The sequence below is a fragment of the Gouania willdenowi genome, chromosome 5 (genome assembly GCF_900634775.1).
Source record: "Gouania willdenowi chromosome 5, fGouWil2.1, whole genome shotgun sequence".
Taxonomy (NCBI): Eukaryota; Metazoa; Chordata; class Actinopteri; order Blenniiformes; family Gobiesocidae; genus Gouania; species Gouania willdenowi.
The window spans coordinates 15,133,896-15,156,047 of record NC_041048.1 but is presented as its reverse complement, the minus strand read 5'-3'; the positions used below and the strand labels follow the sequence as shown (position 1 = coordinate 15,156,047).

The following is a 22,152-nucleotide window of genomic DNA, read 5'->3' as shown; positions in this document are numbered from 1 at the left end:
ATCCCCCTCACATGCAGCTGCCGGGCTCCAGTCCGTTCACTGGAAACAGTCGTGCAGCACAGAAATAGCATTTCTAGGACGCGGGGGCAGCATCCTAAGCAGAGAAGCCCAGAGAGCGACGCATCGCTAATTAGTTGCCCAAGCCCCCTCATCTTCTGAATCTGTTTCTCTCATTGTATTTCATGCTAATCACAACATGTAAAAAGTGTTCTTATATTCACTCTTAACAATTAACTGAAATCCAGAGATATATTAACTCTAAGGCAGTGGTTCCCAACATTCCCGTACCCCTTCAGACATTTAACCTGATGTACCCCCTACTCCTGCACAAAAAAAACATTATAATGTAATGTCATATACAATGTAGCTCTACAATAAAATTTCTCCTTGAATTCCACCTATCGTGTTGAGGAATATATATAAAATAATTAAAAAAAAAAAAATTATAATATTAAGCACACAAGAAAAAAACATCTTCAAAATTATAACTTGTTCGCGTCATCTAATAAATTAGCCTATTGGCATTTTCAGTGATAAACCAATCTCTTTTTTTGTAAAATGAATGTACCAAAATTTTATTGAGTCAACATATTCATCATACTGCAACTGTGAAATACAAGTCGCTACAACTTTAATGAGAAGGGTGAGGTTGAGAGAATGCATGGAACGCTGTAATGTTTGGCTGAATTTCATATTTGCGCTTTTTTGACGAGATTGTTTATCTGTGTGAGGCGGCATGAGGGGGCTCTGCGTGTGTAATATGTGGAAATAGTAATACATGACTTCAGGTTCATTTATATTCTAGTTTCCAATGTTGTTGCTCTGTTTTTTCATTTCTATTCATGTACCCCCCCATGACAATTTGTGTACCCCACTTTGGGAACCTAGGCTCTAAGGAAAGAGTTAAGCACTTGTTTTTAAATCATTGTTGAGAGTTTGTCAAAGTCCAATAAATAAATAAAGCCAAAATCTTTTCTGCTGTCCTGTCACTTTAATTACTATCCTAACAACTGCACGTTAGTTGCAATTTATAAATACGCACAAAGTACATAGTTTCTTTTTGGAAAATTTCAATTTATAAAAAACAATACATTTTATTTGTAATGTACTTAACATTGAAAGACATAAATAATTTAAGTTAGAAATTGATGAAAAGAATAGCAATGTGAAAGGCAGGGCACATAAATAATGATCAGATATATGTTACAAATAATCTTATTCTATTTTAAATAAGCTTTGTTTTTATTTTTGTATGTTTGTTTATAATAATAAAAAAAAAACTCTTGGATTTTAATTTTAATTGTTTTTTTTGTTTTTTTTAATCCAATGAAATTACCATGTACCAATTGCAAATAAAGACCTTGACTCGAGCGTTGTTAAAGACATTTTATATTGTTTTTGCTGCATGTTTATAATTTAAATCTCAGAATTTTGTTAAATACTTAACAAGTTCCATAAGAACGGTTTACTGGTTGTTTTTCATGATTTCAAAAGCACTTGTGTGTCAATTGATAATGACCACAACACACAGACCACAGAGACCTTTTAATCTGCAAAGCACTCAGAGACACTAATCCTAGTTGTACAGTGATTTTAATTCATTTTAAGAGCCCTTGCTATGGTTAAAGGTTAAATTCTGCTGGCCATAGGGATTAATTAATCTTTCTCCAGTTAAGGCTTTTTTTTTTTTTTTTTTTTTTTTAATTAGTTTTTTTTTTTTTTGTCATTTACACTGAGCAAAAATATAAACACAACACTTTAGTTTTTGTTCTCGTTTTTCATGAGCTGAACTCAAAGATGTAACAGTTTTTCTATGGACACACAAGGGCGTGGCATATCAAGATGCTGACTAGACGTGATTATCACACAGGTGTGCTTTAGGCTAGTGAGGAGGGGGCGGGGCTTCAGACACAGCTGAACCGCGTGCTAAGGAGTGAGATATTTAGGACACTACAAGGTGGAGGTAAGGTCAAAGACTGAGAGAAAACGAACTTACAGGTACATCTGAAAAAAAACCAAAAAACCAATTTCATGAAAAAGTTTCATATTTTTGGTCACTCGTTTCAGAAAGTCAAACCCGTATATGATATAGAGGGTCGTCACAGCGCGTCATCTATTGCGTCATCAACCCGGAAGTCGCCATTTTGGAGATCAAGCAGCAGGTCCACAAACAACACGCAGACAAAAAAAATCCCAAATTTCGAGACGAAATGGTGAACTATTGCCGTGTTTTTGGCTGTACCAATCGGTCAAACAGTGAGACACATTTGGAGTTTTATAGATTGCCAAAAATCATAACAAGCCAGGGAGAACAATCTCACAAGTTGTCAGAGGAAAGGAGGCGCTTGTGGCTAGCAAAGCTAATACCAGGATCTACGTGGCAAAAATCTGGACAACATCCAAATTTGTTCGGCCCATTTCTTGTCAGGTAAGTAAATTGTTGTTTGCAGCAGCTCTTAACTAATTTTCTAGTGCGATGATGATGATATAATTCATATCAACGCCAAAACAACCCGTCATGAGAACCGTTTCTTCCCCCAGGCTGTCACTTTAATTAAACAGTCAGAGTGTCAGACTGCTGTGAGTGTGAAATAACCCTGGAACTAAATTGTAACTGCGAATGTACATACACATATGTTATTTAATTTAAATGTACATCTACGCACACTCGTTAATGTAAATACTGGATAAGATAATCACATTTACTTCATCATCCTTTTGCACTACTCACCACTGCAGGTTAGTTTTTATCCTACTGTTCATGTGTTGTTGCAATATCCTGGTTTAGCTTCGCTAGCCACAAGCGCCTCCTTTCCTCTGATAACTTGTGAGATTGTTCTCCCTGATTTGTTACGATTTTTGGCAATCTATAAAACTCCAAATGTGTCTCACTGTTTGATCGATTGGTACAGCCAAAAACATGGCAATAGTTCACCATTTCGTCTCGAAATTTGTGATTAACTTGTCTGCGTGTTTGTACACCTGCTGCTTCATCTCCAAAATGGCGACTACCGGGTTGATGACGCGCCGTGAAAACCCTCTATAGGCTCATGACACATAGAGTGAAATATTTCAAGCCTTTTATTCTTGAAATTTTGATGATTATGGCTTACAGATAATGAAAACCTCAAATCCAGTGTCTTGGAAAATTAGAATATTACATAAGATCAGTAAAAAAAAAAAATGTTTTTAACAAAAATGTAAGGCTTCTGAAAAGTATGTTAATTTATGTGCACTCACTACTTGGTTGGGTCTCTTTTTCCATGAATTACTGCATCAATGTGGCGTGGCATGGAGGCGATCCACCTGTGGCACTGCTCAGGTGTAATGGAAGCCCGGGTTGCATTCATAGCAGCCTTCAGGTCATCTGCATTGTTGGGTCTCGTGTGTCTCACCTTCTTCTTGACAATAGCCCATAGATTCTCTATGGGGTTCAGGTCAGGTGAGTTTGCTGGCCAATCAAGCACAGTAACACCATGGTCATTGAACCAGCTTTTGATACCTTTGACAGCGTGGGCAGGTGCCAAGTCACTGCTGGATCAAGAAATCAGCATCTCCATAAAGCTTATTCATGTAACCTTAAAAACAAGTTTGTTTCTCAGGACCAGCAGCATACAAGAAAATAAATATTAACGGAAACATTGTGTAACATAATACAACAAAAATATAATAGAAATATATAATTAAAGTTCACACAAGTACAGTAAAAATAAGAGTGCAGGTACCAAGGTGGATGTTTTGCAGCGTCAGAGCTTAGGCATATTGTTCAAGCATTGATTTGGTGATAGAGATATTACATTATTTTTTTAAATAGTTGATTGACTTATCCTCATGTAAGCATTTAATGGATTCTAGTTTTTTAGCAACGCGCTATTTGGTCAAAACGCATGGTTCAAATTCTGTATGTGTCCACAGTCCAATGAGGAAAGAAGAGGCTACAGGCAAACAGCTGAACTGTGGGTTGAGCACCAAACCGGAGAGAGGGAGACGGGGGGGGAGATATTTGACATGCTACAAGGTGGAGGTGAGGGAAATGAGTGAAAGAAAACAGACTAAAGTTTAGTCACAGTTTGGCCACATTTTAATGTCATTGGATTGTTCTGAGCAGAATGTAGAAGACTGAGACGTCCAAACATTTCCTATCACACGGGCTCCACAAACAGCGTACACATATGTGAATCAGTTCATATAGGTGTCCCCTTTACCGCCTCACCAAAAAAAATGTGTGCACCCCGGTTATATTATTTCATTGTTAATTGATCTGTGTAACTATGATGATATTTTTTAACTGTTGATTGAAAAAATATATATATTCTTTGAATTTATTGTGCTTCCATGTTAACACCTTCTAGATCCATCTAGAGATAGACAATATTGATTGACATCGTATCGGTTTTTCCATCGATATTGAAAATACTTAAAAGGAGAGGGTAGTTTTTTTTCTTACTGATATGGAAAAAAAAATATATGTGGTGTTGAGACATGCATGTTAAACATATATAGCACTTTTTCCATAACTGGAGTTTAATTGGTTTTGTTTTGCACATCTGATGTTTTAGGTGGATTATTTCCAGTCATTGGTTGATTTCAGAAATTTGGTGTTATACAATATTGGCTATCAGCAATAAGCTACCTCTCGAATATTGTTATAGTACAGGTACACTTTAAGGATACATGGATTTGAAGAACATAGATGGGTTGGTGTGTTTTAGCTCCAAGCTGTTTAATTATGTTGGTTTATACACTCGTATACCAACATAATATGTGCTTTTAAAAGACATTTATATGCAGAGGTAGGTTTAAAGTTTCAATGTTTCTTAAGCCTTTTAAAGTTATATATTTTTTCTGATATCAGACTCACTAAGTCATTAAATACGAGGTGTCATGGAGGGCGACGCCTCATACCTAAAGCTCATATACTTTAGAAGAGAACAAAAAAACATTTCTAAAAAGTTGCATTTCTACAAAGTTCCAAACCCTTCCACATGCACATGTGCTGGATCAGGAAGTAAGATCTAAACTATGTGTTATCATAAGTAGACCCATATTCACAGAAATGGCTGATCCTTCCAAAGTCGAATCTCCAGTTTTTCCCAAGAAATTCTAGAATAATCTTTTTTCTGAGAAGACTTGTGGCCTTCATCACTCCCGGCTGGATGTGGTTAAATAAAGTTAGGGATTTATTTCAGGGGGTGGGGGGTGCATGGTACCAAAGACATTTCTTTTAAACAAAAATGATTAAACTCCTTGTTTTGAATAAACACATTCTGTAGCTTATTAAGGTCACGAGCATGACACTAAAGTCTGACAGGGCAGGATTGGGAGACCAGATGGAAAAACCGTGTAGTGTATCAAGTGGTTGAGAATGACAAAGCAAACCATTCAAGCTATAACTGATTCATAAAACCATGTTGTAACTCTGCATTAGACACTGCATTATGTTGTGTTATAAACTAAATCAGTAATTAAATAGTGTTTAACAGTTGACATAAAAAAAAAAATTCAATATTGTAATTTTCTAACAACTTTATAGAGGCTGTTTCTATTTAACTGAGCTAGTGGCCTGGGAGCTTAAGGATTGGATGCAGTATCTTTTCCTAGAGCTGCGCTTTTCTGAACTGGAATCTCAGATGTAGTTCCTGGAATCTGCCGTGGTCACTCTCCATGCTGGAGGGGAGGGGAGGTCACAGCGCTGAGTCGCAGTCCTCGAGGGATACTGTCCTGCATGTTTAGATATTTTTTTGTTTAAACATACAATGAATGCCATCAGTAGCTTTCAGAACAAAATAAATCTAGGATAGAATATTTAGAAGAAAGTAGATAACCAAACATTCTGAACTAGAAGTGCTGACTTCTGCTAGAAAGGCTTTGTGAAGGCAGCACGACCAATTTCTTTATTTTAATTTTATTTGTCTCTCTTTTGGTCTTTTCTAAAACATGTAGACACATAGATTAGCAACTACTAGATCAGTGGCAATGAAATATATTACAAACCAACACTGGCAATATTTATGTGACCGGGCTGAATTAAAATTCAAAAGTCTTTTGTTTTTCTACATGGATATCTCTACATTAACCCATTTAATAAATGTGATTAGTGCAAAGCAGCTGTACTTAATCATAAACAAATGTCTTGTAATGATTTTAGCTATAAAATATCACAGACCTCTGTCACAGTATACTTTTACAATTTAACATGCTTTTAAAGGGGCGTGGTCGTGTTTACCACATTAATCGTGCTTCATTTATTTTACTATTAAATAAAATATACTCATTTAAAACAAAAAATGAAAAACCAGCAATTTCCATACAGCTGTGATATTAATCGTAGCTTCTGAGTTAGCTACAACAGCCAATCAAAAGATGCTCAACAGCGTCTTAGAAGTACAGAACATTAACTAACTGTGATGAAATTGTTAAACAGTTATCTGTGTGAGCAAGAGGAAAATTCTGCTTGCAAAGATGGTAATATTCACATTCTAGGGATGCAGAGGAGGAAAATGCTGCTAGAGGGTTACATGACAGGCAACAGATCCACGGCGACGTCTGAACTGAAATACAGTCTAGCTGTTTTTAAGAGCAGGAAGTGATTGTAGAATGTCTGGAAGGCACCATGTCTACATATGTTCTCCACGATCTGTCCCTAAAAATGAGATACATCAGAGGACCAGCTCAGACCATGACCTGACAAACAGGACACACTGAATATTTTTTTTTTTACATTTTTTACTGGTATTTAGACAAAACAATGAGTGTGCGTCACTACTTGGAAGGAGACAACATCATGCTGACTGTGCTTTTCTAAGTTAATTTTTTAACTGCGGCTGCTTCACAAGGACTTATGATGAACTTTATCAAACTAAATTTCCTGTATTACATAATGTTTTTTTTTGTTTAATAGAGCTTGTAAATAAAGTTGACAATAGGTATCCTTTGAGCATTTTCTAATTCAGTTCCTAAGAAACCATCATACCCTCTAACTCTGTCACTCACGTGTTGACTGAACTTCTTCAGAAGCCTGATAAGTGTTCATTTATTTGTATTCAGTGTTAAATCACACAGTCAGTTAAAATGCTCCCAATAACCAATTTACGCTCAACATAAATACAAATCTCCCATCATGTACATTTTTGCTTCAGTTTTGAAACAAAATTCTGCTTTACTTGTTTTGTTTTGGTTTTTTTTTTAAATCTAGCAACTATCCTATTTTATTGTAATAATCCCATGCTGTGACTGTAAAAACCTTTCAGCAACAACTGCACTCAAACTGCACTGAGCATGCTGAGTGAAACTGCTTCACTGTTCCTGCGCAAGCACGCTGTGTACCTAGCATGTACTGAGAACAAATAACTGGAGTTAATAGAGAGAAAAAGGCGTTTCAAGAAGTTTCCTAGAAAAGCTTTCAGTGCCTGGAATCAACCTTGTATAATCTCGAAAAAGAAAAAAGAAAAATGTTGAAACGGAGAAAAGCCTTGTTCATACACACAGCTTTCTCACAAAGCTTGAAGAAAACCACATCTCGCCAGAAAACAAAGTCCTATGTGTTTGATTATTTAAGCCATTAATTACAATCTCTAACTGTGCAATGTGGCAACAAAAGCGGTTCAGTGTTTGCCAAGAATAAATTGTGTTTTTGTTCACTTCACGGTCAGACACGCTTATCTGCTTCTATTTTGAAGCTTTTATTTGAGCAGAAAAACACTCATGGGTGACATTTTTTCCTCATCAAGGCAAATTGTTCCATCATGTAGCAGCAAGTCAATGCATTTAGACATGGAGACATTAGGGGTGGGCATTATTCACAGGTTTTATTAAGATCATCTTGTCCTCAATTACTTTGTGTCACTGATTCCTCACTATGCAGAATAATTAATCATTTGTATATACATAATAAACACAGACAGCCCTATACATTAATCACTTACAGATTTAACAAAGAAACCCACACTCCTGCACAGAACTCCAGAACTGTTAACATGCACCAAACAGATCACAGATGCCTCTGAGGAAGACTGACAGTTTGCAGTCGAAACTAAGTAAATTTTCTGAAAATAAATGAAATCATAACATATTAGATCACAGTCAAGTTTACCTCAGACATCTCTTACAGTAATGTGATAAGTAACTACACCTGTGAAACAATGAAACTCTTGTTACATTTTACAGGAAACAAAGTAAAAGAACCTCCAAACTCCTAGTATTGTCTGTTGGTGGGAAATAGAAAATATTTGAGCAAGTTGAATCAGAATATACAAAACCGGAGCGATGGTAATCTGTCACCTGAACAGATGACATGGAGCAGCTTCTGCATTTTATTATCAATTCAATGGAAAAACTCTTCCACCTTGTGTACATAGTCAAGTTGATCAGCTGCAGGGTTTATAGTTTGTGCTAGAATCAAGAAGAGAACTAATCTTAATATCTGTGGAAGCATATTTGTTGATGGCTGTTTGAGTTTTTCAGGAACGGCTGGTCTCCACGCCTCAATTTCACACACAACCATCCCTGTGGTTTACACGGAATGGTTTGTAAATGGTCTCCGGGGCAGAGGGAGTGAAAGATCAACAAGATGTTTTATCCCAAATTGTAAAAAAAATCTAGTTTTATTCCAGTTCTGACCTGTGATGCAGGACTGCTCCGTGTTACTGTATAAGTGGTCTGCTAAAAGATTTTCTTCAAACAATGGCAACACATACGTATTTCTGGTAACACTTCAGTTTAGGGAACACCTAGTAACCATTAATTAGTTGCTTATTAGCATGCGAATTAGTAACATATTGACTCTTAATTAGCCAATATTAAGTACTTAATAATGCCTTATTCTGCATGGCCTCAATATACAACCAGGAGGCCATTAATTAATTAATCAATAACCTCAGAATTATTACTTATTAGTACTAACTAAGGAAGTTGTTGTATATGAATTGCTATCTCAACATGCTAGGGTTAGGCTAGGTTTAGGGTTAGGCTAGGTTTAGGGTTAACATTAATCCAAACCCTAACCCTGTTTGGACTGCAAGACTGCCATTAAGTGTATAGTAAGGCATTAATAAATACTTAATGATGACTGATTAAGAGCCGATAAGTTACTAATGCTAATTAGTAATTAATAGGTGTTCCCTAAATCAAAGTGTTACCGTATTTCCACCTGTTCTTCAGTTTTAGAGAAGAGTTCAAACTAAGTGTTGCTAAATGGGACCTACAACAGAGCAGTTGTTTTCCTAAACGATGATTCAGCTCAGTTTGTCTATACAAGGTTTTAATGTGGCGCATTGCTGCTTCTTCATGCAGAGATTGTGGGTTCAAGTCTCACAGGTGGCCCCCAAACTTGTCTCTGTCAAGCCCTGTGATAAGTTGGTGTCTTATCCAGAGATTTTTCACTGAGCCATGCCCTGTGTTTGCTGGGATAGGCTCCAGCATCCACCATAAACTTATATAGATAAACAGGTATAGATGACATCTTGTTTTTTACACAAGCCGCAATGAGAAAGTGTGGAAGCTTGTGTTGTGTGTGTTACAGTCCGATGTGAAGCTGTCAGTCCCAGTTCATGTTTTTTGTAATGGGATGTATATATATCTTATTATGAACACGAGCACAATCAAATGCCTCCACAACATTCAAGGAAAGACAGAAAAACAAAGCTTCATTGTTTAAAAATAACACTCCATGCTGAAAAAAGTGTGTCAAGTTTTGGTACCAGGGTTTAAACAACGTTTGAGTTGAATTTTGCTATGACATGTAATTATTTTCTCCTAACAAACATAATTGTTCAAAAATATCCTGCATGGTTCTCTTGAGAACTATAACATCTGACTGTGCATTCTCATGTCTAAGATGGTTTTGAAATACAAGTCAGACAAAGCCATTAGATTTAAAACATAGAGACATTTACAGACATTACAGTGAGTAGAAAGAAGGTCAGAGACTTCAAACAGTTCTACATGTTCTGTCCTGTTCCCTTGATGAGACGTTTGTGGCCCCTCTTTCCTGCAGGGCCACGTGGCTTGGCAAAAGCCTGTTTGTGGGCGTGTTGCTTTGGATGGACTTCGTCGTAGAGAAATTCCTCTGTCAGCTCATCTCCGTTGTCGATCTCCAACTGCAAACGACGATTAAAAAATCATCACACACTGGCACGAAGAGAGACATCCACTCACAGATTTACCATTTCCAATACCGTTAGAGGTTTGTGTAGTTGGAATTACCACATAATAGATAAACATAAAGTCAAAGGAATATATCCTTCCCTCTGACCTCAAGCACCACCGCCTCCCTGAAGAGGAAGGAGGTGGCTGAAAGAATTGATACGTGAATAAGTAAGGGAAGCTCTCCGCTTACCTTTTTAGCGATCTCTAGGTAATAATCTTTCTCCACTTCCTCCAACAGTCGACTCTTGCAGCTGGAATACAGCATTCGCTCCTTAATGCTGCAGCTGTATCCAGGCATGGAGTAAATGAACACTGTGAAAAAGGAAAACAGCTGGAAATGAATGATGGTAACATGCAGGACACAATAACATAGTACAATACACTGAAGAAAATGCAAGTGAGGATGTAGGCGGTGACCTGCGTTGCACTGCATTAGCTAGTATTAGCTTAGCATTAGCTAGCTTAGCATTACCCTAATGTTAACATTAACCTAGCTTTAGCAGTAGCCTAGCAATAACATTAGCCTAACCATAGCATTCATTCAATTCAATTCACCTTTGTTTAGGGATGTAACGATTCACTCAACTCCCGATACGATTCGATTCACGATATTGGGTTCACGATACGATTCTCTCACGATTTATTTTACAAAATGAGACTGTAGACAAATAATGATTGAAAAATATTCCTTTATTTTTTTGGGGGGAATAAACGTAGCATTACCATTTGCCTAGCATAAACACTAAGCTAGCATTTGCCTAGCTATAGCATTAACCAAGAATTAGCCTAGCAATAGCATTAATCTAGCATTAGCTATAATCTAGCATTAGAACTAACCTAGCATTAATATTCCCCTAGCAATAGCGTTAACCTAGAATTGGCACTAACTTAGCATTAGCCAAGCAATGGCATTAGCCAAGCAATAGCCTTGCAATAATAACATTAGCTAAAAGTTACAAATTATGAAAGTACAAGCATAAATCTCAGGAACTTTCTGAACGTTTTGATAGTTTATTTGTCAAAATTGGAGAAACAGGAGGAGTTAACGACTGACTGAAGGAAAAAACAAATAACAACAGTAAGGAAAGGAACGAGAAAAGGACAATATATCTAAACCTTGATGATCATCTTTTTTTTTCATAACAAAGCACTGTACAGCCATATATTTGTGTTGATCTTTTGTTATGTTTGCGTTCAGACTGCCACAGTCTGCTTTGAATCAAAGACCATGGTTTGAATTTCGATATTGTTTTTAGGCAGTTGTGCAATGTGACTCACAACATCTGCAGCTTTCTAGTAAAATGCTTTGAACATGCACCTGGAAATGTTTGATCGGATTTTCAACATTTGCACAATATAATACATTAAGATCAAAATCTATAATTCAAAACATGTATCCTTGAATTCTTCGACTTAGTTTTTTGAGAGAGACACATATAAGAATGTAACAGATTCTGTAAGTTTCTCCCTCAAATAACCTGACTGTGGCTTTTTCTGCAAGCCATATTTGTTAGTTATGCCCATCACTACTGTGGATGTGCAAAGCTTGTAGTGTCGTCCATCAAAGGATGTAAAAAATTTAGGTCAAGGTATTCTCCAAATATTAGCTTTTTATTGTAATTTTGCAAAGGCCAGTAAAGCCTTTATATGTTTCTAATTTAGTTTCCTCTCAGAACATTATTTGCCTAAACCAAACAACAAAAGCTCCTAAGCTTCTGTTAAAGTCTGGCATTCTGGTTTAGTTGGTGCTATCAATCCATTACTTTTGGTTTATGCAATGATTTTATTCCTGTCTTTGGACATTTTGAATTTAGTTTGACACAACTATACACACACACACATATATATATATATATATATTTTTTTTTTTAGGGTGTTTTTTTTTTTTTTTTTTTAATCCTTTCCAAAAATATCAGCATGTTATTGTGAACCCATTATCATCTGACGTATCCCTCCTCTACTAATAATATACCAATAGATTCCAGGTAGTCTCCTTCATGGGAGTGTTTGTAGAGGAAGAAGTGGTATCTGGGAGTGTCTGTGGGAACTCTGCGAGGCAACTCTCTGGTTTCTGTTGGATTACAGTGAACCAGCTCAATGATCTCCTTCTCCACATCCAGCCTCTGAAACACAAAGACATGCTTTTACACATCTTCGTCTCTTCTTCTAATGAAAATGATAGTTTCACTCTAACTTTCTCACCAGTTGAATGTAATTGATGTGTCTTTGGGAGAGCTGCTGCAGAGCTCTTTTGGCTGTGTCCTGCAGAGGGAATGCCAGGCCCTGAAGAGTCTGGTGTTTACTGTCTACGCTGAGCTCACTCTTCACCTGTAGGGGGCGACAAAACAGCACAAATGACCATTTAAATGGGCAGAGGTCCTACTCAAGTAGAAGTACTGTTACTTTGATTGAGTACATTAGTAATACATAAAATACTCAAGTATAAGTAAAAAGTAGCTCAATTAAATAGTACTCAAAGTAAAAGTTACTAGTTACTTTAAAAAAACAGACAAAACCTTGCACAATTGGAATTTTTTTTCCCCCACAAAGGCATTTGTATAAAAAAACTACAAAGGTTAAAATGTACAATTATAATTTTTTTAAAAAAAAATCAAATAACACCAATGAATTCAACTAAAAACACAAAATAATTACCAGGCCCTAAGTATAGCTAAATTTATGAAGTCTTAAAACGTGCCATGCCAAATGTATGGAAGACTGTTTCCATCACTAAAATTAAAAATCATGATGGAAAGGCATAATTATGAGTTAGTAAATTCATAATTATAATGTAAAAAGTCAAAATTATGAGAAAATATTTTTTGTAAATTTGCAAAGAACTGTGCAAAAATGTGGTGGAATAATTTTTGTAATAAACATGTATTTATGTACTTCCACTATTTTCTACACTATGTACCATGTGTTGAATTCTAAGAACTGAATAAACTAAAATAAGAATGGTAACGGTCAGTGTCGGTAGACTGCAGCAAATGCTCAGTTTGTATCTCAAAATTATGACTTTCTATCTCATAATTATGAATTTACTCATTCATAATTTGTTTTAGGCTACAGTCTAGCTATCTCCTGCTGACCCAGGGCCATTCTTACTACTGACACCAGGGGTGGACTGGCCATCTGGCATTCCGGGGCTAGTCCCAGTGGGCCGTTGACCCGAAGTGTGGTGGTCCAATTTAGTTTAGTTTTTTTTTTATGAGCGAGTGGAGGCAGACATGATAACAGGTGGCCAAAAATGATCCAAACGTGGCAAGAAAAGAATGTAAAGTGACTAAAATGGAGCAAAAGCAGTCAAGAGTGGCCAAAAAATTGACAAATAAAGTGGAACCAGGTGGTATGTAATGGCAAAGGATGCTTTAATGACAAAAATGTGGCAAACAACAGTAAAAAAGGGCAAAAATGTGGAACAAAAAGAGGCAAAATGTAGGGTCAAAAGGAAACATATGGTATTTATTGGGCAAAAGTTAGCTTATTTGGCTGAAAAGTGGCCAAAAAATAAAAGGATGAAATGTGGATACAAGTGTCAAAAAGAACTTGCATAAATTGAGAAAAAGTAGGAAAAAAGGGGTATCGGTAAAAAGTCTGAAAATAGTGTCAGAACCTCTTAAAAAGGAGCAAAAATGGGACAAAGGAAGTAGTAAAATGGCCAAAGAAAATAGGTTAAAAGGGGTTAAAAAGTTTAGAGATAAAAAGCCACATGTTGAGCATCACTGACTGACTTAATAACGGCTTCTACATGGTGTCACTGGTAATAAAATGGTCTGATCTGGACAGAAAATACTAGGGCTGAATTTTTGTCCCAGTCCACCCCCGCCCAGGGCCCTTCTTACTACTGACACCTAAGTATTGACAGCAAACCAATGCTTAGAAAATCAATCATTCTTAACTCTATATTGTAGATTAAATGCATATTTCTGAGGTGAGGATTCTCATTGTATAAATGTGATGATGTCGGGTGATTAGTGGTTAACGCACCTGTTTGACCCGGCCCTGAAAAACAACGACAATGACAAAGTTACACACGGTGACCCACACGACTGAAGCAGAGCTCAGCAATGTTAAAAGCAGACCCTGTGAGTCATATAGTGACAGCATGGCTGACGACATGCTGACCTCTCACCTCTGTGATTTTGATACGTTGCAGCTCCTGCTCGGCTAACGTTAGCGGAGCGGGGCCAGAGCAGGACGTCACGTGATGCTGGTATCCCAGCAGACAGATGTCCTCCTGGGGTTGAAAGCAAAACAAGGGGAAATTTACAGTCGGCACGGGACCAATGCCACTAAACACATGCTTTCACAGCAGGGACTCTGTGTGTGTATGTGTATGTGTGTGTGTGTGTGAATGAGTGTGTGTTTGTGTTTTAAGTGGCGCGAGTCCAAATGGTTTTTGACCTCTGCAGTTCCGAACATCTCATACTTCACGTGACCTCCTCCAAACTCTTTCTTCACGGTGGCACGCGTGGCAGCGTACAGCATCTTCTGTTTTACCTGAAGAAGAAGAAAAAAGACAAAATCGTAATGAACAACTTGCAGAAAAACCAAACACAGCTTTAATCTCGGAAACCTAACATATTTGTTGCATGGTTATGTAGCCTTAGCCCAGTCTCACGAGGAATTGTGAAAGTGTCTTAAAAATGTATCTATTATTAAATGTGTCGTTTGTAGCAAGACAATTTCCTCTTCTATTTTGTTCTCTTTTTTGTGCGGTCTGGAATGGTTGAAAACAGATGTATTTCAATTAGAAGTTATTTTCCTAACTCTGAATAAAATGGTCTATTCAGTTGTAATCAGAGGTGGGGACTCGAGAGACATGACTTGGACTCAAGTCACAAACTTTAGACTCGACTCAACAAAATAATGAAGGACTTGCAACTCGACTTAAAGCTCAAACATAGTCGGGCGGACCCCGAGCACAACGGACTCTGCGCGGACTGTCCGTTCTCCTCAGGGCTTACAAACTTGGGTGCACGTTGGCCTTGTAGTAGTTTCCACATGTCTCATGATTCTTAACGCTTCTCTGTAGTCCTTGTACTCCTGGTACATTTTTTAAAGGTGTCTGTACTGTCGTAGCTTATCCGCCAGCCTCTCCTCTAATTTAATGCGGGTCGATACAATGCCGAACAGTGTATTGTGTGACACTCACTACACAGAGAAGTCAGTGCGGTCGCAAAAATTGCAGCTTTGGATTTAATTGGCCTGGACTTCACGGACTTTGCTTTGCTGGTGTCTGCGCGAGTTTGTTTGAGCCTTTAGACTTAAAAACCAATGACCTGTGACTTAACTCAGACTTGAAGACTTGACTTCCTACCCTTTCATGACAAAATATTTTATTTAATGCATTAATTATTAATGAGCAAAGACTTCAAACCCTAGCGAGACGGCACTCTTGATTGACAGGTCCACCTTTTAAACAAACTGACAACCATTTAGGAAAAACATGAAGCTGGGCTGAGACATGCGCTAGCAGAGAAAATGTTTTCAAGAGAGATATCCTTTATTATTTATAGATTATACAATGATTAGTAATTGATTTGGAAAAATGATACCTTGTTCTACTTTACGGTTTGTTTGGTTAACAGAGGAACTGTGAAAATTTTAAAATCTTAAAAGATGCTGGATTGATTTGTTTATAAAAGCATTATGTCAGATTATATCACTATTATTAGACAAATATGTACTCTGTTCAAGTAATTCATTGTTTATATCAGTTGAATAAAATGCCACTAGCTGTGGTACATTAAGTACTCATGACTTCTTAAGACTTGGAAATTAAAGTTGAGGACCTTTGACTTGACTCGGACCTTAATGGCCTTGACTCGAGTCTTAAGTGGCATAACTTGAGACTTGAGAAACAGTGACTTGTTCCCACCTCTGGTCGTAACTTGTAATTACAAGTTAGTTCTGTCACCCTGAGAGAAATACATCCATGAAAATTGTTCTGGATACCACAAAACAACTTCCAATCTAAATACATGAGTTTGATATTAATTCCAAACTGCACAAAATAAAAAAAAAATGTGGAAATTGTGTTGGCAAGCACGAAACAATAGATTGTGAAGTGACAGTTTCACAATTCCCTGTGAGATCGTGTTGGTAGCTTGGAAACATTCAATGCGGTTTTCAGATTATGTATTTTGTTAGAGACATTGTTTTTATTATTTTATTGATGGTTTATTTGCCTTACAGCAGCTTCCCATAGCCATATATATATACTGTATATATCAGCTCTAAAAAGGTCTTCCAATTACTCTTAAAATATGACTGAGTGTGACTACACTTGTCTCGTGCCTGCTGATGTTTGCTGAGAAACACTCCAACGCTCTACCCAACCTGGTAGGAAAAGAGCCTAAAGAGGACCAAGAGCCAATGATTGATGCTTCTTTATCAAAACGTCAAATAATTTCTTGTCTTTGCATAACTTGATTAATTTCCATCAATGTCTGACGATTCCTGACATTCCAGTTGCTCTGCACAAAGACGAGAAAAATGCAACTTTTGCTCAGAAACTTGTTGTTTTTAATCACATAGCTTCAGAGTAGAACATTTTTCTTACTGGAGACTCCTCTGGTGACCATAAAATGAAGATCCACTCATAGCCCAATGCATTCTGGGAGTCGAGGCGGTACAGGATGTAGCACGGCTCCTGGTTATTCAGGAGAGGAAGCATGAATCTGTCGTAGTCCTGTTCCCAGCTCTGCTCCGGCTCTCTGTAGGCCCCCAACACCAGCTGCTCTGAAAATCAGAGAGCCACTCATCACATACCACAGCCTAACCCCATAAGTACTCTACTGACGCCACACGGCATCTCATAAAATGCTTGGTATGGACACTTTAATACGTTATTCTGTGACATGTCACAGAATAACGTCATATCATTTCCTATATTTCTGGCATGAACAAAATAAAAACAATCATTCTGCTTGTAACAGTACAATAGAAATAATAATACTTTAGTTAATAGATACACAGATGATATCAACCTAGTAAAATTAGTCTGCTTTAGATGGTGCTTAAAGCTAAATTTTTAATATATTTTTTTAATATATATATATATTGGATTTACGAAAGCAAAACCTAACTTATTTTCATCCGACTACAGTATCTGCTTGACATAACATGTTTAATTTGTTTAATAACACACAAATCAAATATGTTCATTATTTTAATAATTTAGTATTTTATGTAAGATAGAGAAGTCTCTACATAGTAGACCTAGTTGCGGTAAAAACTCGTTTAAGTCTACACATTTATTTGTGAAATAATGTTATATTTTCCAGAATGACAAGTTTTTAATCTGAAGTAACTGGATAAGCCTATATTGTTGCAATTTTAGGGCAGAGGTGTCAAACTCATTTTAGATCAGGGGCCAACTTTAGGACCAGGTTTATCTGAAGAGGGCCAGAGATTTTTCATGGAAAAAGAAGCATTTTTGGGCCCTAGTTTGCACTTCCACATGTAAATTATGTATAAAGTATATAAGGCAACCAACAACACCAACAGATATTAGTCCCTACAGGATTTTCACTTCCAAATGCATTAGTTTTGTGACCATTTTTGATAATTTGGTGAAATTTTGTGAGAAATTACAGGAAAATATTGAGTTTGAAATAAAAAAATATGCCATCAGTCATGTGATAACAGCACAAGAAAACTGTGTTTATATCACTTTCTGTGTCATTTTAACTTTTTCTCTCGGCCCAAATTTTATGCTCTAAAGCAGTGGTTCTCAAACTTTTTTGGCCCAAATACCCCCTTTCTCCTTTTTCTGAATCCAGTTACCCTTTTTATCCAACTTTTACGTTTTGATAGGAAAAACTAAACAAAAAAAAACCAACTATAGAGCATAGTGATGGAATGAATGAGTAATAACGCACATTTGAAAGAATCCCTTTGTAAATAAGTTTAATGAAACAGTATTTGGTGCCTCCTGAATAGTTATACATCTATAGTTTTTATCATTTCCTTGTATTTTCAGTTCATTTTCTAATCAATCATTATGATTATCATTTTTAACTAAAAGAAACATTACAAAATCTCATATTTTTTAAAATTTCCGTTTGTTAATTTCCACTTTCTCTCAAGTACCCCTTGTAGGGACATTGCATAATCATGCTCTAAAGGACCGGATTTGGCCCCCTGGACTTGAGTTTGACACGTGTTTTAGGGTAATGATTCTCACAGCACATGCCCATTTTACAGTACAAAGGAACCATAAGTTTGGCCTTTGATCCAGACCAAGCTGATCATTAGTATTGGACAGTTAATGACATTTAAAATGAGAAATGCTTTTGAAAACAAAAACATGACAAATGACGTCCTGGTGTGGTGCAGGGGGATTTCCTTACTGTCTCCTGGGACATGATTCTATTCTTAGCAGCAATACATTCCGGCTCTGCACACACATTCTTTCCATCATCCATTCTCACTAGTTTAAAAAAAATATAAGTGTTTGTATCAAACTGAGTGTAAATAGACCACTGTTGTGTGTTGTCTCTTTAAATGAAACCATCAGACTACAGGGCTCATGGGTAGAGGGGTAACAGGAAGCTGACATCCAGGGTTACATTACATTTTCAATTACTCATGTTCAATTAAAATTAAATTATGGTTACAGTGACAGGCATTTTTTCCAATTACAATTATTTTTATCCACAGAAAGTCAATTTCAATTACATTCTCAATTTCTAAAGTTCAATTACAATTAATTACAATTACAGAGCCTGAAATAAATAACCTAACAAAATGTATCCTTCCTTTTGCGTTAACTTTCTGTTAGCATCTCTTATGATAACGGGTCCTAAATCAGCTGTAAAATACATGAAAAGCAAATATCTATCATTTAATTTATTTCTTATCTATTGGTTATGTTGTTAGGCTTCATAATCAATGAAAATATAAGTTTTAATATTTTTGGTGTGGGCACCTGAGTCTTTTTTATGTCAGTAAACCCCTCGATTTCAATTTTTTAAAATTGTAAAATATGGCAAAGCTTGATATGAAACACATTTTAATAATTGTTAACTATATATGTGTAGAACTGTACATGGTTCCCCAGTTTTGCATGAAATTATAATTGACAATTGTTATAGCATTTTTTATGGCAATTACAATTACAAAGTCAATTATCTGAACTCAATTACAATTTAATTATGATTACAACAGCAACAGATTTTTTAAATAACAATTACGTCATAATTGTAATCAATTATCATTGCACAATTACAAATTATCATTGACCCCAACCCTGGCTGCTGAGGCCATAGTGATGATGGTGACTTCAATGATCTTGTTTCTCCTCTGAGAGCAGGACAAACAGCAGCGTGTCACCACATAAGGTCACTCGCCGTCGCCCCAAATAACAACACGGATGCACTCGGAGATCAAAGCCCCTCAGAACGCGTGACACCCCTTTGTAGTCACGCCGTCCATTTCTGCCAAGTCAGCCATCCAAACATGAGATCAAGTGCTTAACTTGACACAAAGATGTCCCATAATGCATTAGTCATGAAGCATATTGCAACGTGGAGTTTGCCTGGATCCATAACAGGAGGTAAACACCTCATGAACATTTCATTTCACTTCAGTGATCATCAGCTGTTTGGAAAGCTGTTACCTCACAGGGCATATTTCACAGCTCGCTCAGCTGACACATTGAACAACAGCTGCCGCCTCAACACTGAAGCAATTCCCACTTCTTTTTGATGAACTCACCACCAGGTCTTCCATTACCACCTATTCCGCGCAAGTCTCATCATGAGTAGAGTGAAGTCCTACTGGGGTGTCAAACACATTTTAGTTCAGGGGCCAAATATGAAGTAGTTTGATCTTAAGTGGGACGCAGATTTTAGGCGGGAAAACGAGCAATTTCAACGTTTATGTTTCATTAATTCACACAAGGTTTTTCAGGTTTTTTTTTTCATCTCCTGACATGTTTTGACTGTCAACTGCCAGTCTTCATCAGAGGAGTTCTGCTGATCGCCTTTGATGGTTCCTTTGAAGTTTCAATTGACTTCCATATAAGAGTTCCAGCAAAACTATTACATGGACATTAATGGGGACGCTCATTTCAACATTAATGTCCCCAAGTTTGTACTTTACACAGTGTATAAATCATACATAAAGTATGTAAGCTAAGGCACCAACAATATCCAAGCAATAAGTGACAGATATCAGTCTCTGCAGGACTTTCTCTTTAAAATATAATTTATTTTGTGACCAGTTCTTTATTTAATTTGCAGAAATTATGTGAAAAGATTTCAGGAAAATTGAGTTCTCTGAACAATTTGAAATTTAAAATGACTGCAGTCAAGTGGAAAAAAAAAGCATGGGAACATTGTGATCTTTCAAATATTGTGGCGTTTTTGTTGAATTTGTGTATTTAGATATCTGAGCTGATTTATCTACCACTGAATTATTTGGTAATTCGGACAATACATAATGTTTTCTCTGTCTTTTTAACTTCCTCCTGTGGGTCAAATTTGGTCTTAAGTTTGATACTTGTGTCCTACTGGATTCGAACCAAAGCTCTGTGACGTCCTTGAACAACACTAAGCACTAAAACTCAACAAAAGCCCAGAAAAACCTAAAACCTTTTACAATCCTTGGTGTTTCTCTTTTTGACAGCATCACACATGTAGATGTAGATGTTTAACCTAACTCAATCTATTAGACATTCATCAATTAAAAAGTATTTACTCTGATTTTACATAGTTTTTAAGTCACACCTACGCATTGTCCTAAGATCACCTATAACCTAATCAGTGATGCAACCAACGCAAGAATCAGTAAATGTTTAATGATACGTTTAATATATAATTTTCCCCTTTTAAAATTGTTCACATGTGGAGGTTGAAGACTTTTATCTCTCAACAAGAATCTTCTTGTCAGTGTTAATCAACTATTAAACATTCCTAATATCATGATAATTGATTATATTTATTCAATTTCTGATATAAATTGATTCACTGGTGACTGACAGTGAGTGGCAAGCACAACATTGTGCACAGAAACTTCTTTTTCACATTTAGAGCAACATTGAAAACAGATTTGGACAAATTTGGGTGAAGACTTGGTGAATTCAGTGCTGTCAGGGACAGGTTCTGATTAGTGATCTGAATTCAGACAGAATGAGGACCATGATCCTGGGTAGTATAGCATGTCAGACTGTTTAGATCTCACTCACCATCCATGATGCACACCTTGATGAGGCGCAGTGCTCCTCCTCTGGCCCTGGCCAAGAACTTCCTGAGTTCAGGCGTCACCACAAGTGCCAGAAACATGGCGGGTTAGTAGTACTGTCCTCCCGCCTGGAAATGAATCAGGACTGGCAACGAATGAGAAAGACTGAAGCTAAGCTCTCCAGCACCAAGTGTTTTCTTTTTCTTTTTTAATTTAAAGTCCAGTAAAGAAGGACTAGAGCCTTCAACCAAAGACTGAAGTGGTGGTCCACAAAGCGCTGAGTGTGTGTCTGAGTGGGCTGAGGCTGAGTGACTGTGTGAGAGAAGGGACATTGCTCAAGTAACTGGGACAGTATCATGTGCACACAGAGGGAACCTGATCACTTCTGTCCCAAATTTAGCTCCCCATGCGCTGATGGCCCAGGCCTGTGAAAACACCAACACACACTGAGCTGGAAACCACACAGAGCGTGACCTGCAGCTGCAGACCCCCCCACCCAACAAATTAACACTGATGCTAGAAAACCAACCATGGGATGTTACCTGTCAGATCAATCAAATGCAGGGTGTCACCATATTACCAACAACACATGAAGTACTGAGGATATCTAGGAATTTATCAAATGATAAATGCTTCTTTTTCAATGTGTCATTTAAATCAGGGGTTCTCAACTGGTCTCACCCCGAGACCCACATTTTGCCACGGTCATTAAATCGCGACCCACTTCTTTTTTAGAATCCAACCAACCAAATTTACTTTTTCAAAAATAGCTTTTGATAACACGCACATGTGATCTTTTTTTAAAAACCTAAA

General features: G+C 37.0%; 1 protein-coding gene across 1 annotated transcript; it reads right to left on the bottom strand.

Annotated features, from left to right (window-relative positions):
• Window positions 1-7,778: 7,778 nt before the first annotated feature.
• Window positions 7,779-21,675, bottom strand: twf2 (twinfilin actin binding protein 2). Its single transcript, XM_028446231.1, has 9 exons — window positions 21,344-21,675; window positions 16,715-16,893; window positions 14,554-14,649; window positions 14,282-14,386; window positions 14,137-14,151; window positions 12,349-12,474; window positions 12,119-12,269; window positions 10,337-10,458; window positions 7,779-10,097 (listed from the first exon to the last, which is right to left on the bottom strand). The coding sequence occupies exons 1-9, from the start codon at window positions 21,438-21,440 to the stop codon at window positions 9,939-9,941; spliced, it is 1,050 nt and encodes a 349-aa protein (XP_028302032.1). The 5' UTR covers window positions 21,441-21,675; the 3' UTR covers window positions 7,779-9,938.
• Between the last annotated feature and the right edge of the window lie 477 nt (window positions 21,676-22,152).